This window comes from Canis lupus, chromosome 7, assembly GCF_011100685.1.
Source record: "Canis lupus familiaris isolate Mischka breed German Shepherd chromosome 7, alternate assembly UU_Cfam_GSD_1.0, whole genome shotgun sequence".
Taxonomy (NCBI): Eukaryota; Metazoa; Chordata; class Mammalia; order Carnivora; family Canidae; genus Canis; species Canis lupus.
The window spans coordinates 31823898-31837103 of NC_049228.1; the positions used below are offsets into that span (position 1 = coordinate 31823898).

The window sequence follows — 13206 nt, forward strand, 5'->3', positions numbered from 1 at the left end:
CTGAACACTTTAGGAGATGTAGTTTGTGTCATAAGGTTTTTAAAAATATATATATATATATTTGTCTTCCCACATTCAAATTATCTAGCAGTAATTTCAAGTGATGCAAAAAAGAGAAATAATTAAAACTTAATACCTCTAAGTATGCCAGAAAAAGAGTGAAAAACTATTCCTTGAAAACTATTAGAATAGAAACAATTCTACATGTTTTTCTATAGTAGTAAATACATTGCATTATTTATAGTAGTGAGGATATTAATTTCTCAATCTCAGTTGCTGACTAGCAATTTATAATATGCATATTTGCATTTTTAAAACTCCTGCTTAGGGGCACCTGGGTGGCTTAGTGATTGAGTGTCTATGTCTGGCTCAAGTCGTGATCCTGGGGTCCTGGGATCGCATTCCACATCAGGCTCCCTGCGGGAAGCTTGCTTCTCCCTCTGCTTATGTCTCTACCTCCCTCTGTGTGTCTCTTATGAATAAGTAAATTTTTAAAATTTTAGAAAAAGTAAAGTTCCTGCTTTTTAAAAAATTTTTAAAAAATTTTTATTATTATTTTTTTTAAGTTCCTGCTTACTTAAAATAATACTTAACTTTATTTTCCTAATCTATATACTAATAAGCCTTTGTCAAACTTACTGTTGGAGTGATACCTGCTGGTCCAGAAATGGTATAGAAATGCTGGCAATATTTAGTCATTTCAGCTAAAATAATAGTTATACCTTTTAATAATAAAACATGACAGTTAATGAACTAATTTTCTGACTGAGGAGGGTAAAAACAGGAAAGTATTCACAGCTGAGACTCCACCCTTGAACAGCTGTGCTTCCACTTGGAGCTTAGATTAGAACATTGGGAAAAACAAGATCTTCTGTGCCATTAAACTCCTTAGATGCAGTGGCTGAAGTACTTTGAAACATGGACTTTCCCATTTTATTCTAAATGTTTCCATTTATATATTGATTTACTGGTATTTATTTTATTTGACATTGTATATTTAATATTTCAAAAAATATATTTTTACTTACTTTGGTCTTTCTGCCTAGGACAATAGCAGAAGCCTTTTATCATATATTGTTTCCTATTATCTTCGAAATTTTGATGAGGTAAGACATTTTTTACATATAGTTGATTTTGTTATTCTTTGTTGTTGAGTGATTGGCAGTGTTTGTTGTTGTTTCACCATTAGCATTGTTGTGTTATTCTTATTTATATTGATGCTGATTTGTTTTAAAATTATGTGTTTCTTGCTAATTAGGATGCTGGAAAAGAACAGTGTGTTTTTCCACTGCCAGAACCCCAGGACCTTTTTCAGGCCTCACAGATGAAGTTTGAAGATTTTCAAAAAGATCTCAGAAAACTCAAGAAGGACTTGAAAGGTAACTCATAATCTTAAAGAATCATGTTTTGTACTACTTATGTTTTTTTAATGAGAAAAACACAGACTTTTCAGTATTTTTCAAGAACGTAAATCTTTAATAGCTTTGTAAAACTACAGTTTTTTTTAGTGTGGCAAAAGAAAAATGATCTCATTCATTTGTTGTTTAAAAAGTTATATGTATTAGACATTTAGCTATTGAGTAGTATATTGGTTATTTGAATAGCAATCCCTTTCATCAGAAGCAAATTTGATCATCTTGTTTTCACTTTAAGCCAAGCATTTGTACATTTATCATGTTATTGTTAAAAGAGAAATAGTTCCTCCTATACTCCCTTGGTATTCTTTGCACAAGATGTTGTGGCTTATGAACTTTCCTGGGAACAAAAAAATATTCTTCTTTCACATATTTGGTAACATTTTATTTTTAGTAGAGAAACCTTGTATCAAATCATTTTGAACTGAGTCTGGAATTTTTCAGGTTTCTAAATTAAAAGTAAATTTAAAGGGCACCTGGGTAACTCAGTCGGTTAAGAGTCCAACTCTTGACTTCATCTCAGATCATAATCTCAAGGCTGTGAGATCAAGTCCCCGGTCAGGCTCTGCACTCAGCAGGGAGCCTGCTTGAGATTCTCTCTCTGCCTCTGCCCCTTTACCTATCTCTTTCCCTTTCTCTCTCTCTTAAAAAAAAAAAAGTAACATTTAAAGTAAAAGCTCTCCAAATTGGAAAGGAAGAAGAAAAACTCACTATTTGCAAAGGATAATATTTTGTATATAGAAAACCTTAGGAAAAAAGGAAAAAAGAAAAGAAAACCTTAGAGACTGCACCAGAAACTATTAGAACCAATAAGTTAAGTTTCAGGGTACAAAATCAATAAACAAAAATCTATTGCATTTTTATACACCAACAACAGACTGTTCAAAAGAGAAATTAAGGATTTGATCTCATTTACAATTTCATCAAAAAAAAAAATACCTAGGAATAAATTTAACCAAGGAAAGACAAGATGTGTACAGTAGAACCTATAAGACATTGGTGAAAGAAATTGAAAAATGTACAGATAAATGGAAAGCTATTCCATACTTATTGTTTGGAAGACTTAATTTTGTTAAAAATGTCTGTATTACCCAAAGCAATCTACAGATTCCATGCAGTGCCTTTTGAAATTTAAATGCCATTTTTCACAGAATTAGAACAAATCCTAAATTTTGTATAGGAACCACAAAAGATCCCAAATAGCCAAAGGAATTTTGAGAAAGATGAATAAAACTGGAGATATTACACTCCCTGACTTCAAGCTATATTACAAAGCTATAGTAATTAGAAGAGTATAATATTGGCATAAAAACAGACACATTGGTCAACTGAATAGAATAGAAAGCCCAGAAATAAGCCCATACATATACAGTCCATTTAGGACAAAAGAGGCAAGAATATACACTGAGGAAAGTATGGTCTCTTCAATAAATGGAGTTTGGGAGAACTGGACATCTAAATGCAAAAAAATGAAACTGGACAGTATCTTATATCATATTCAAAAATTCACTCAAAATAGGCTAAAGACCTGAATGTAAGACCAGAAACCATAAAACTTGTAGAAGAAAATATCAAGCTCCTTGGTATCAGTCTTCGTGATATTTTTTTGGATCTAACTCCAAAGGCAGTGGCAACAGAAGCCAAATAAACAAATGGGACTATATCAAACTAAAAAGCTTCTGCACAGCAAAGGAAACTTAACAATAGGACAAATCAACTTACTGAATGGGAGAGAAGATATTTGCAAATGATAAATCCAATAAGGGGTTAGCCACGAAAATATATAAAGAACTCCTACAACTTAAAAACAAAAACACAAACATTCCAATTAAAAATGGGCAGAGGATCTGAATAGACATTTTTCCAAAGAAGACATACCAATGGCCAAGAGGCACATGAAAAGATACTCAGCATCACTAATTATCAGGGAAATGCCAATTAAAACTATAATGAGCTATCATTTCACACCTATTGGAATGGCTATTATCAAAAGGACAAGAAACCGCAAATGTTGGCAAGGATGTAGAGAAACAGGAATCTGCTCACTCCGTTGGTGGGATTATGAATTGGTGCAGCTACTGTGAAAAACAGTATGGAGGTTTCCAAAAATTAAAAAATAGAACTGTCATCAAATCCAGCAGTGTTACTTCTGGATATTTATCTGAAGAAAATGAAAACACTAATTTGCAAAGCTATATGCAGCCCTCTTGTTCATTGCAGCATTATTTACTATGGCCAAGATATGGAAGCAACAGAAGAGTCCATCAAGAAATTAATTGATATTGATAAAGATTGATAAAGATGTTTTATTTATGTGTGTATGTATATAGTGTGTGTACATGCACACAGGAGTATTACTCAGCCATAAAGAAGGATGAAATCTTATTTGCAACAACATGAATGGACCTTGAGTGTGTTTTGTTCAGTGAAATAAGTCTCACAGAAAAAGACAAATACTATATGATTTAACTTATGTGTAGAATCTAAAAAACAAAGTAGGAAAACAAAACAAAGCTCATAGATACAAAAAACAAATTGGTAGTTGCTAGAGGGGAGGGGTTTGGATGGTGGGCAAAATGAGTGAAGGGGATCATGAGGTACAAATTTCCAATTATGACATAAATATGTCATGGGGGTGTAACATAAAGTGTAGTGAATTTAGTTAGTAATACTGTATTACAAATTTGAAAAATGGTTAGAAAGGAAATCTTACGAATTCCTATCCCAGTTAGGGTGCCTGGGTGGCACAGTGGGTTAAGTACTTGGCTCTTAGTTTTGACTCAGGTTGGAATTTCAGAGTCATGAGATCAAGCTCTGTGTTAGCCTCTGGACTCTGTGTGGAGTCTGTTTAGGATCTATCTTCCTCTGCCCTTCCCCGCCTCTCTCTCTCTCTCTCTCTCTCTCCCTCTCTCTGTCTCTATCTAATAAATAAATCTTGAAAGAACTCACATCACAATGAAAAAAATTAACTATATGTGGGACTGATGTTAACTAGACTTATTGTGGTGTTCATTTCACAATGTATAGAAATGTTGAGTCATTATATTGTACACCTAAAACTAAAATAATCTTGTATGTCAATTATACTTTAGTGATAATTTTTAAGATAAAGAGAGTTATAGTGAAAAAAGGTAACATTTCCAGGGAGTCAAATAGTTTATAATTTTTTTTAGTTTTATATGTAAAATCTCTTTATTCCCTTTATGATCATGAGGGTTCTTGTTGCAGAATTGAGAGTGCCTCTGCTGTTTGTTTCAGCTCACTCTTGCTAAGTGTGTTAAGCACAGACAGGGAATAAATAGATTTATGTGAGATTTTCTTTTCTTTTTTTTTTTTTTTAAATGTGAGATTTTCATTTGAGGTTGTATTACTAGATGAGAAGAAGTGACTTGGTTACCTCTTTCCATAAATCAAATATGATATCACTTTTTAAGAGATTGAATCCTAGTTTTGAAATAGTCATCCAAAGATTTTGATCTGTAAGGAAATTTATGAAGTTGTTAAATTCTTATCACAGATGCTTATATAAACTTAAATCAACAGAGCAACATTATATAGTTTGCTTATATTTTCTAAACACTCTACAACATTTATTTATAGCCCTGATGCATGTTAGGCATTTGCTTGTGCTACGCATAAGAAAAGTTATAATCATCACTGCCAAGGAGGGGTGAAATTCTGTCCTGTAGATGTTCTCACTTAGAACCTCAAATATGGGTGCTCATTAACTGAGCCCAAGAATGACTGCCTTGTAAACAACCCAACATTTCATGTATAGTATTGTATTATACTTCAAAATTTGCCAGGTATCTTGGTTTCCTTAAGAAATTCTGTATTCTCTCTCTCTCTCCTCTCTCTCTGTCTCTTTAATGTGATGCTACGGGGAATTTCTGGAATATCTGCAAAATACTTTTCACTTTGATTAACAATTTGGTCTTGCAGAGAATTCTGTAGTTTGCAGGTGATTTAACAAATGATAGGAATGGTAATCTTATTACCAGGGGATTCCTGTTTGCTTTGGATTCCTGTACATCACTTTGGAATGTTACCACATTTGTTTTTTATCTACATAGTTTTTTACTATAGTTATTAAATATACATATAGCCCTGAAAATGCCACGTTCTCACAAGTCTCTTTGAGCTAAAACAAAGAAATTAGCATATACCAGATAGTGGTTTTGAAAAGGACAAGTTACCAGTGCCACTGAGTACTGTTTCCTCTTGCACATCTGTCTTGTGATAAACTACACAGATTAAGCATTGAGGGGACATCTTGGCAATTTTTAGTACCTCAGAGGGGTGAGAAGGTGATGATTTTAAGCCCTACCATTTATACTTTTTGTTGGGATATGACTAATTTCTCTAAAAAGCCTCTTCCCTAAACTAGGACCGATAGCATTTGCTCACCCAGTATATTTCCTCATTTGTGTGTGATTGTTAAAATTTGCTGCTCTAGAAATGGAACATTTCATGACCAAATGAAGATAAGAACTGCTGGGATAAGATAAATTTAAAGGTAATTCACAGTCTTCTCTGAAAGAAGGGTTGGCAAGCAGTTCTCTAATTTATTTGACCACAGAGTACATTTTTCAGAGTATCTGGTAGTTTCTCTAGTTGGTGGAACACATTTTAAGAAATGCAAGCCTGGTACCATGTTAGTAACAGAAGCATGGCATTTGCCTCAGAGGAGCTCACAGTGAAAGTGGGGAAATGAAACTATAGTTTAAGAACTAATGTAATTATGTATTACTATTCTTGTAAAATGATATTAGCTTGAAGAACTCTTTACAAGGCTGTCAGACTCTGAGGCATCCATTAAATACTGACAAAAATCATAATTTAATCATACCTATTATGTTTTGCTTTTCTAGAATTTGAGTTTTTCCATTTAAAAAAACATTTCGTGATACAAAGAAGGAAATCTTATGAGCTGAAATTTAAATTCAATTTCTAGGAAAGTTTTAGCATATGAATACAGCATTTTATATCAACAAAGCATAAAACAAAATTGCCTTGTGTCCCTTTTGGAATGCGATGGGTATAAATAGATATATACATTAATTTTACTGAATAGGAGTCAAATGGGAGAATATTGGGTTGTATTATTTTTGATATAATTTAAAGTAATGTCTACTTTGATAAATAGCCTATTAAAAATGACTCCTCCTAAGTGATCAAATTAGATAATTCATTTAGGAAGAGTCAAATAGCCTGTTCAGTTTTTTTTTTTTTTTTTTTTTGCAGAAGCAAGTTGTTTCAAGATGGTTTAGAAAATGAGAGATGATGTGTATAGGGAATTTATCCCACTACTTCCCACATTGTAAATGTCCAATAAATATTGGCTACTCATAATAAAGAAAAAATAAATGGTGTGATTAGTTTGATAAAAAATAAACTATAACCATTAAATTACTTGTCTTCTGCCTCTATCACTTCTTTTTTTTCTGCTTACAGATGTCATTTTTATTTCTAAGGAAATACTGGGAATGATGTGTTATGGCTTAGGCATTTTAATAAAACAACTGAATCTCGTCTTAGCATTTGATAAGAACATCCACTAAGTTTAGTTTCTATACTTGTTTCCCAAGATTTCCACAGCTCCTCAGGGTGCTCCCCTGGCTTTCTTAGCTCAGTGACATGTAGTTTGTTAAGCAACCTGATCTGCTTTTGATCCTTCTGGCTGTCAGCAGCTTTTCTTGATGCAGTCCTGCCAAATGACGACTTCTATTCCAGTGCCTTTCTCAGCTAGAAATTGTAGCACTTGCCACATGACTTAAATCAACTCAACATGTACGGGGCATTGGGTAATTAAATTACCGGAACTGGGCAAGAATGTTCTCATGCAAATTATTTCTGTATCCTCCACTCCTACCCCTGCCTTCAATAATCAACTTGAAAATGTTTGAAATTCATAAACTATATCTTCAAATTGAAGTCATGTCTGTGCTCAGAGATATACAGGAAAATTCAGCCTTCAAAATTGCTAACATAGACATATTTGTGCATAGCAATTTTATTTACAGTTGTAAATTTCTAAGATTTTTGTTTGACAGATAAATGATATAAACTCCATTCAAATGTAACCAATAGCTTTTTAAGAAGCAACATTTTATTATGATTATAAATATCAGTTCAGCATAGGAACATCAAACAACACTGAGAAATGTAGAGAAAATATGTTTATCTGTGATTCTACAGTGCAGTGATAAATAATATTAGTATTTGATATATTTTTATCTAGTATGAGTGTTTATTTCACACATAAGCACAAATTATACCATTGGAGCCATGACACATATAAATTTTGTCTATTGTACTTTCTGCTTTATAGTTGGGTAAATTAACATTTACATTCTGTTTTTCTGGTTTTCTTCTGTGTTCACAAATTTTTCAGTATTCTCTCTCTGATTCCTCTAATGCATTTTGGAAGCTATAGATAATTTCTATTAATTTGTGGGCTGATCATAAATGTTTAACATATTTTCTTTATATAATGTCTAATATGCTATAAATTTATTTAGTGTATCTTCCCAAATAAGATGAAAGTTTTAGAACATTCTAACTAATAAAGTCTCATCTTTCTTCTAGGATTTTTTTCAGGCTTCTAGTCCCAACATTTTTCTTCTGAAAATTACTAGTGTTTTATAATCATTACCTAATAACATTTATCGGTATTAAATCAATCACTATGCTGCCATTATTGCATTCCATTTTTCTCCTTCTCATTTGATTGTTCTCTCATTGAAGGTTGGTACATTTGAAATTTAGTCCAAAAGATGATTGAAAAGAAATCCTTATTTTTAGTTATTATTTTGTTGGATAGATAATTCTAGATTGACTTGTTTTTATCAGTATTTTGAAGATATCTTTTTTTCTTCTGTCATCTGATAAGACTGTATTAAATGTAATTGTCATTCTATTATAGATAATCTATCCTCTCTTTGGATGACTTTTATAATTTTCTTTTTTTAATAATAAATTTATTTTTTATTGGTGTTCAATTTGCCAACATACAGAATAACACCCAGTGCTCATCCCGTCAAGTGCCCCCCTCAGTGCCCGTCACCCATTCACCCCTCCCCTTCCACCACCCCTAGTTCGTTTCCCAGAGTTAGGAGTCTCTCATGTTCTGTCTCCCTTTCTGATATTTCCCACTCATCTTTTCTCCTTTCCCCTTTATTCCCTTTCACTATTTTTTATATTCCCCAAATGAATGAGACCATATAATGTTTGTCCTTCTCTGATTGACTTACTTCACTCAGCATAATACCCTCCAGTTCCATCCACGTTGAAGCAAATGGTGGGTATTTGTCATTTCTAATGGCTGAGTAATATTCCATTGTATACATGAACCACATCTTCTTTATCCATTCATCTTTCGATGGACACCGAGGCTCCTTCCACAGTTTGGCTATTGTGGCCATTGCTGCTAGAAACATCGGGGTGCAGGTGTCCGTGGCGTTTCATTGCATTTGTATCTTTGGGGTAAATCCCCAGCAGTGCAATTGCTGGGTTCGTAGGGCAGGTCTATTTTTAACTCTTTGAGGAACCTGCACACAGTTTTCCAGAGTGGCTGTACCAGTTCACATTCCCACCAACAGTGTAAGAGGGTTCCCTCCGCATCCTCTCCAACATTTGTGGTTTCCTGCCTTGTTAATTTTCCCCATTCTCACTGGTGTGAGGTGGTATCTCATTGTGGTTTTGATTTGTATTTCCCTGATAATTTTCTTATTATCCCTATTCATCTTTGGCTTTGCTTTAAGTGCACAATATTCATTCATTCATTCATTCATTCATTCATTCATTGTCTTGCTCTGTACTTAGTGAGAACTTTCAGCTTAAAGACTGATATTTTCCTTAATGTCTTCAGAATTCTCAATGGTTATCTGTTAGTGTTCATCACTTTTCTCTCTTTACCTGATGCTGTTTTTAGATGTACATTGGAGATACTTAGCTTACCTCTCTGTCTCCTAACTTCTCTTTCATCTTTTAAAAATCCACCCCCACCTTTTTTGCTATAATCCTCAATGTTGTCTTCTAGCTCTTTGTCTCTCTTTGACTTTGTCCAATTTGATGTTTGTGTTAACAATGCAACTAATCATGATAATATTTTTGTTTGCAATACTTCTTTTTTTAAAGAAAAAAATGTTAAATATATTTTTTAAAGAAAAATATTTTTTCTTTTTATTTATTTATTCATGAGAGACACAGAGAGAAAGGCAGAGTCACAGGCAGAGGGAGAACCAGGCTCCATGCAGGGAGCCTGATGTGGGACTCGATCCCGGGACTCTAGGATCATGCCCTTAGCCAAAGGCAGGCGCTAAACCACTGAACCACCCAGGCATCCCTGTTTGCAATATTTCTAATGTGATTTTTATCACATCCCTTTTTAAATTTAAAGTAATTTCTTGTTCTTATTTTAGATATTATCTTTCCTTTATCTCTTTGATATTTATAAAACCATATTGAAGACCTTTTTGGATTTTCTTTTGTTTCACCTGAAACGAATTAATATTTCATTTATTAATAGTTACAAGCTATCTTTCTATTCATTAGTTTCATTTTGGTGTTGCAATGTTGATTTAAATCAAGTGTCAGAAATTCACAGCCTATCTGTTAATTGAGCCCTCTTTCTGTAAATAAAGTTCAGTTGGGACATAGGCATAGGCACACAGTTATGTCTGTATTGTTTAGGATTGCCTTTGTATTGCAAGTTGTGGATTTGACAGAAACTGTCAGTCTGCCTGTCTTTTGTTCTTTCCCTTCTCCTGACCCCCGCAATCCTTAACTGTCTCATTTTTTTTTTCAATTGCTTTGACACGGCCTGTTTTTGGCCTGTAGGCCAGAACCAAAGCCTCTATTAGTATGCCCACGTATATGTATGTATACTTGCATATTAGGCTTATTACAGATTCAGTATCAAGATAGTGAATGACTTAGCTGAGGTCTTACCTGAAGGCTGTGTCTGCCTGTGCATCCTGCTCCAGTCACACAGCTGCATGTAGTCAATAGCTGTTTTCATCCTCCTTTCATGATTTGGAGAGCTCAGTCACAGCTCTGTTTTCTAGTAGTGAGACTGGTTCCATTTCTGGCTATGTGAACTCTTCCTTCACTAGTCTCTTTGTAAGCCAAGATCTTTACCTTCTCTACATGCATACTACAGTGACCTCTCACTTTAGGTCTGTTTATTAACTTGGGCTACTCTAATATTTCTGGTCTAAGGAGATATTACAGTTTTTAAAGCATACTGTGTTGTTTGGTTTTCTCTTTTTATGTTTTCATTTATTGCTATGTGTTTTCAGCAGAAGGAAGGCTCAGCCTATGAATTCATCATTCCATTTGACTGGACATCTGTATTCACTTTTATAACTTACATGTTTTTTCCCCACTAAAAATTATAACATGAGCATTTTCCCATGCCATTTAATACAATTCAAAAACCATTTCAGATGATTTCATAATAATCCTTCTTATGATTGTGCCATAATTTAGTGAGTAATTTGATTCTTGTAAGAAAGAAATTAGACTTTTCCCAGTTTTCCCTACTCTTAAGAAATATGTTGAACATCTTTATTCATAATGTTTTTACTATATCTCTGATTATTTCCTTAATAGACTCTTAGAGGGGATCCCTGAGTGGCTCAACAGTTTGGCACTTGCCTTTGGCCCAGGGTGTCACCCTTGGAGTTCCGGGATTGAGTCCCAGCATCAAGGCTTCCCTGCGTGGAGCCTGCTTCACCCTCTGCCTGTGTCTCTACCTCTCTCTCTGTATCTCTCATGAATAAATAAATACAATCTTTAAAAAAAAATAGACTCTTATAATTACGAGATCAGAAGCAATGAACTTTTTTTTTTCAGATTCTTGATAATTTATTAGGTTTAGATTGTAAGGAATCTTAGAGATATTATAGTCCAACACCTTAATTATCATTCAACACATGTTTATTAAATTATTAGAATGTACAAATAAAAAATAGACCTTTCCTTCATAGTTCATCAATTAATAAGAGGCCAATGATTATATGGATAACTACTTTGTAGTATAACAAATATTTTTTAGTTATATAAATAAGATACTATAGAAACACAGAAAAGGTAATGATTAAATATAATTGAGAAATTATATTTAAATCAGACTTTGAATCAGTAAAATTTTCTCCAGGAGAAAGAAAAAATTTCAACAATGGCAAAGAGCATGAGCAAGTCACTGGTCTTGCAACTATTTTGGCTTTGATTATCTATTGACCCATGAGGCCAGAGTTTTCTTAATTTATATCAGGTTTACATCTGATGGATAAAAATATTCATACCTGAGTTGGCTCATTGAAGAAGAATTCATAAGTAGTGTCAGAATTGTGCATATATATGGTTTGATAAGGCTGCTCAGCCAGTAATTTTGAGTTGCTTTTCGAGGTAGATTGCTTGCCTACTCAGTGTCCGTGTTTTACATGCATTAACTCCATTTAATTCCTATGATGTTGATATTATCATTAATCCTCTCCTCAGTGATAAGGTAGCTACAAATTAGAGATGTTAAATACCCTACAAAGGAGGCTCTATTTGAACCAGGGGAACCCAATCCAGAGCTTTATGTCAACACTAGTATAGCTCCCTGTTATTGGAATTGAACCCTTCAGTGAGGATTTGACATTGACTGTGCTTAGCTTTTAGCAGATGCCTGACTTGATCTGGACTCAGTAAGTAAGTGAGTGAACCAATAAAGGAAAGAAATGGATGGTAAAATCTGATAAAACTAGAGTATAGAGTGCTCAGGAATGTGCAATTAGAGGATGTCAAGGCATCCTTGGGAAGGATCTTGAGGACTGACTGAGGAGTTTGGACTTGATTCTGCAATTGTTGCTTAGACATGGAAATGTTTTGAGGCAAGGATGCAACAAACATATTTAGACATGCATCTTTGAAAGCCCATCATGAGGATTGTGTGAATGATGGTTTACAGGGGAGATTGGAAGCAGAAGACGTAACTAGTCATAGATGTTGAGGGCATAATATAAATTCCTTGTGGGGCAGCCCGGGTGGCTCAGCGGTTTAGCACCACCTTTGGCCCAGGGTATGATCCTGGAGACCCGGGATGGAGTCCCACGTTGGGCTCCCTGCATGGAGCCTGCATCTCCCTCTGCTTGTGTCTCAGTCTCTCTCTCTCTCTCTCTCTCTGTCTCTCTCTCTCTTTGTGTCTCTCATGAATAAATAAAATCTTAAAAAAAAAAAAAAGAAAAGATAAGTTCCTTGTGGTTAGAATGAAGAGGAGAAAAGGTTATAGGAGTTTTCCAAGATACACTGGAATAAGATTCTGTAATTGTACTGATCTATACAAGGTAAAGAAAAGAGAGGTACACGATTTTTTAAATTTTAGCTTGTATACCTGGATTGATAAAAAACTATTACAGAAGGGAAGACAGGAGGAGTAAATAGAGATGGAAAGTAGTCTCTGACTTATTTTAGACATGTTAAAGTTCTTCAGAACTTGAGGAAATTATGTCAAGAATGAAGTAAAAAAAAAAATACACAAGGAGCATGAAAAGCCCACAATCCTGCTGTGACTTGGCTAAGATAAGAGCTCCAAGCTGAGTCAGGATCAAAGACCCCCACACACACATTTTGGTTCAACACACCTTACCCACTTATAGTGAGTTCTATAGCCCATTTCCTATTACATCTAGAATTGTTATTCTACTAAAAGTCAAGAGCACCCTTATTATAAGGATGATATGATTTTAAAATGAGTCTATTAAGGTATTCTAATTTTAATTAGAAATAGGTGAGAACTTGA

At 34.1% G+C, this 13206-nt stretch overlaps 1 protein-coding gene across 4 annotated transcripts in view; it reads left to right on the plus strand.

Annotated features, from left to right (window-relative positions):
- The window catches only part of FMN2 (formin 2), a 370776-nt gene that overhangs the window by 237301 nt on the left and 120269 nt on the right, over positions 1-13206 (plus strand). For all 4 annotated transcript variants that reach the window (XR_005362164.1, XM_038542664.1, XM_038542668.1 and 1 more), the window contains 2 exons: positions 1047-1106; positions 1259-1379. Coding sequence is in view for 3 of the 4 variants with exons in the window: in XM_038542664.1 (XP_038398592.1) it covers positions 1047-1106; positions 1259-1379 (181 nt within the window). In the remaining variant the exon portion in view is untranslated. The remainder of the gene's footprint in view (positions 1-1046; positions 1107-1258; positions 1380-13206) is intronic.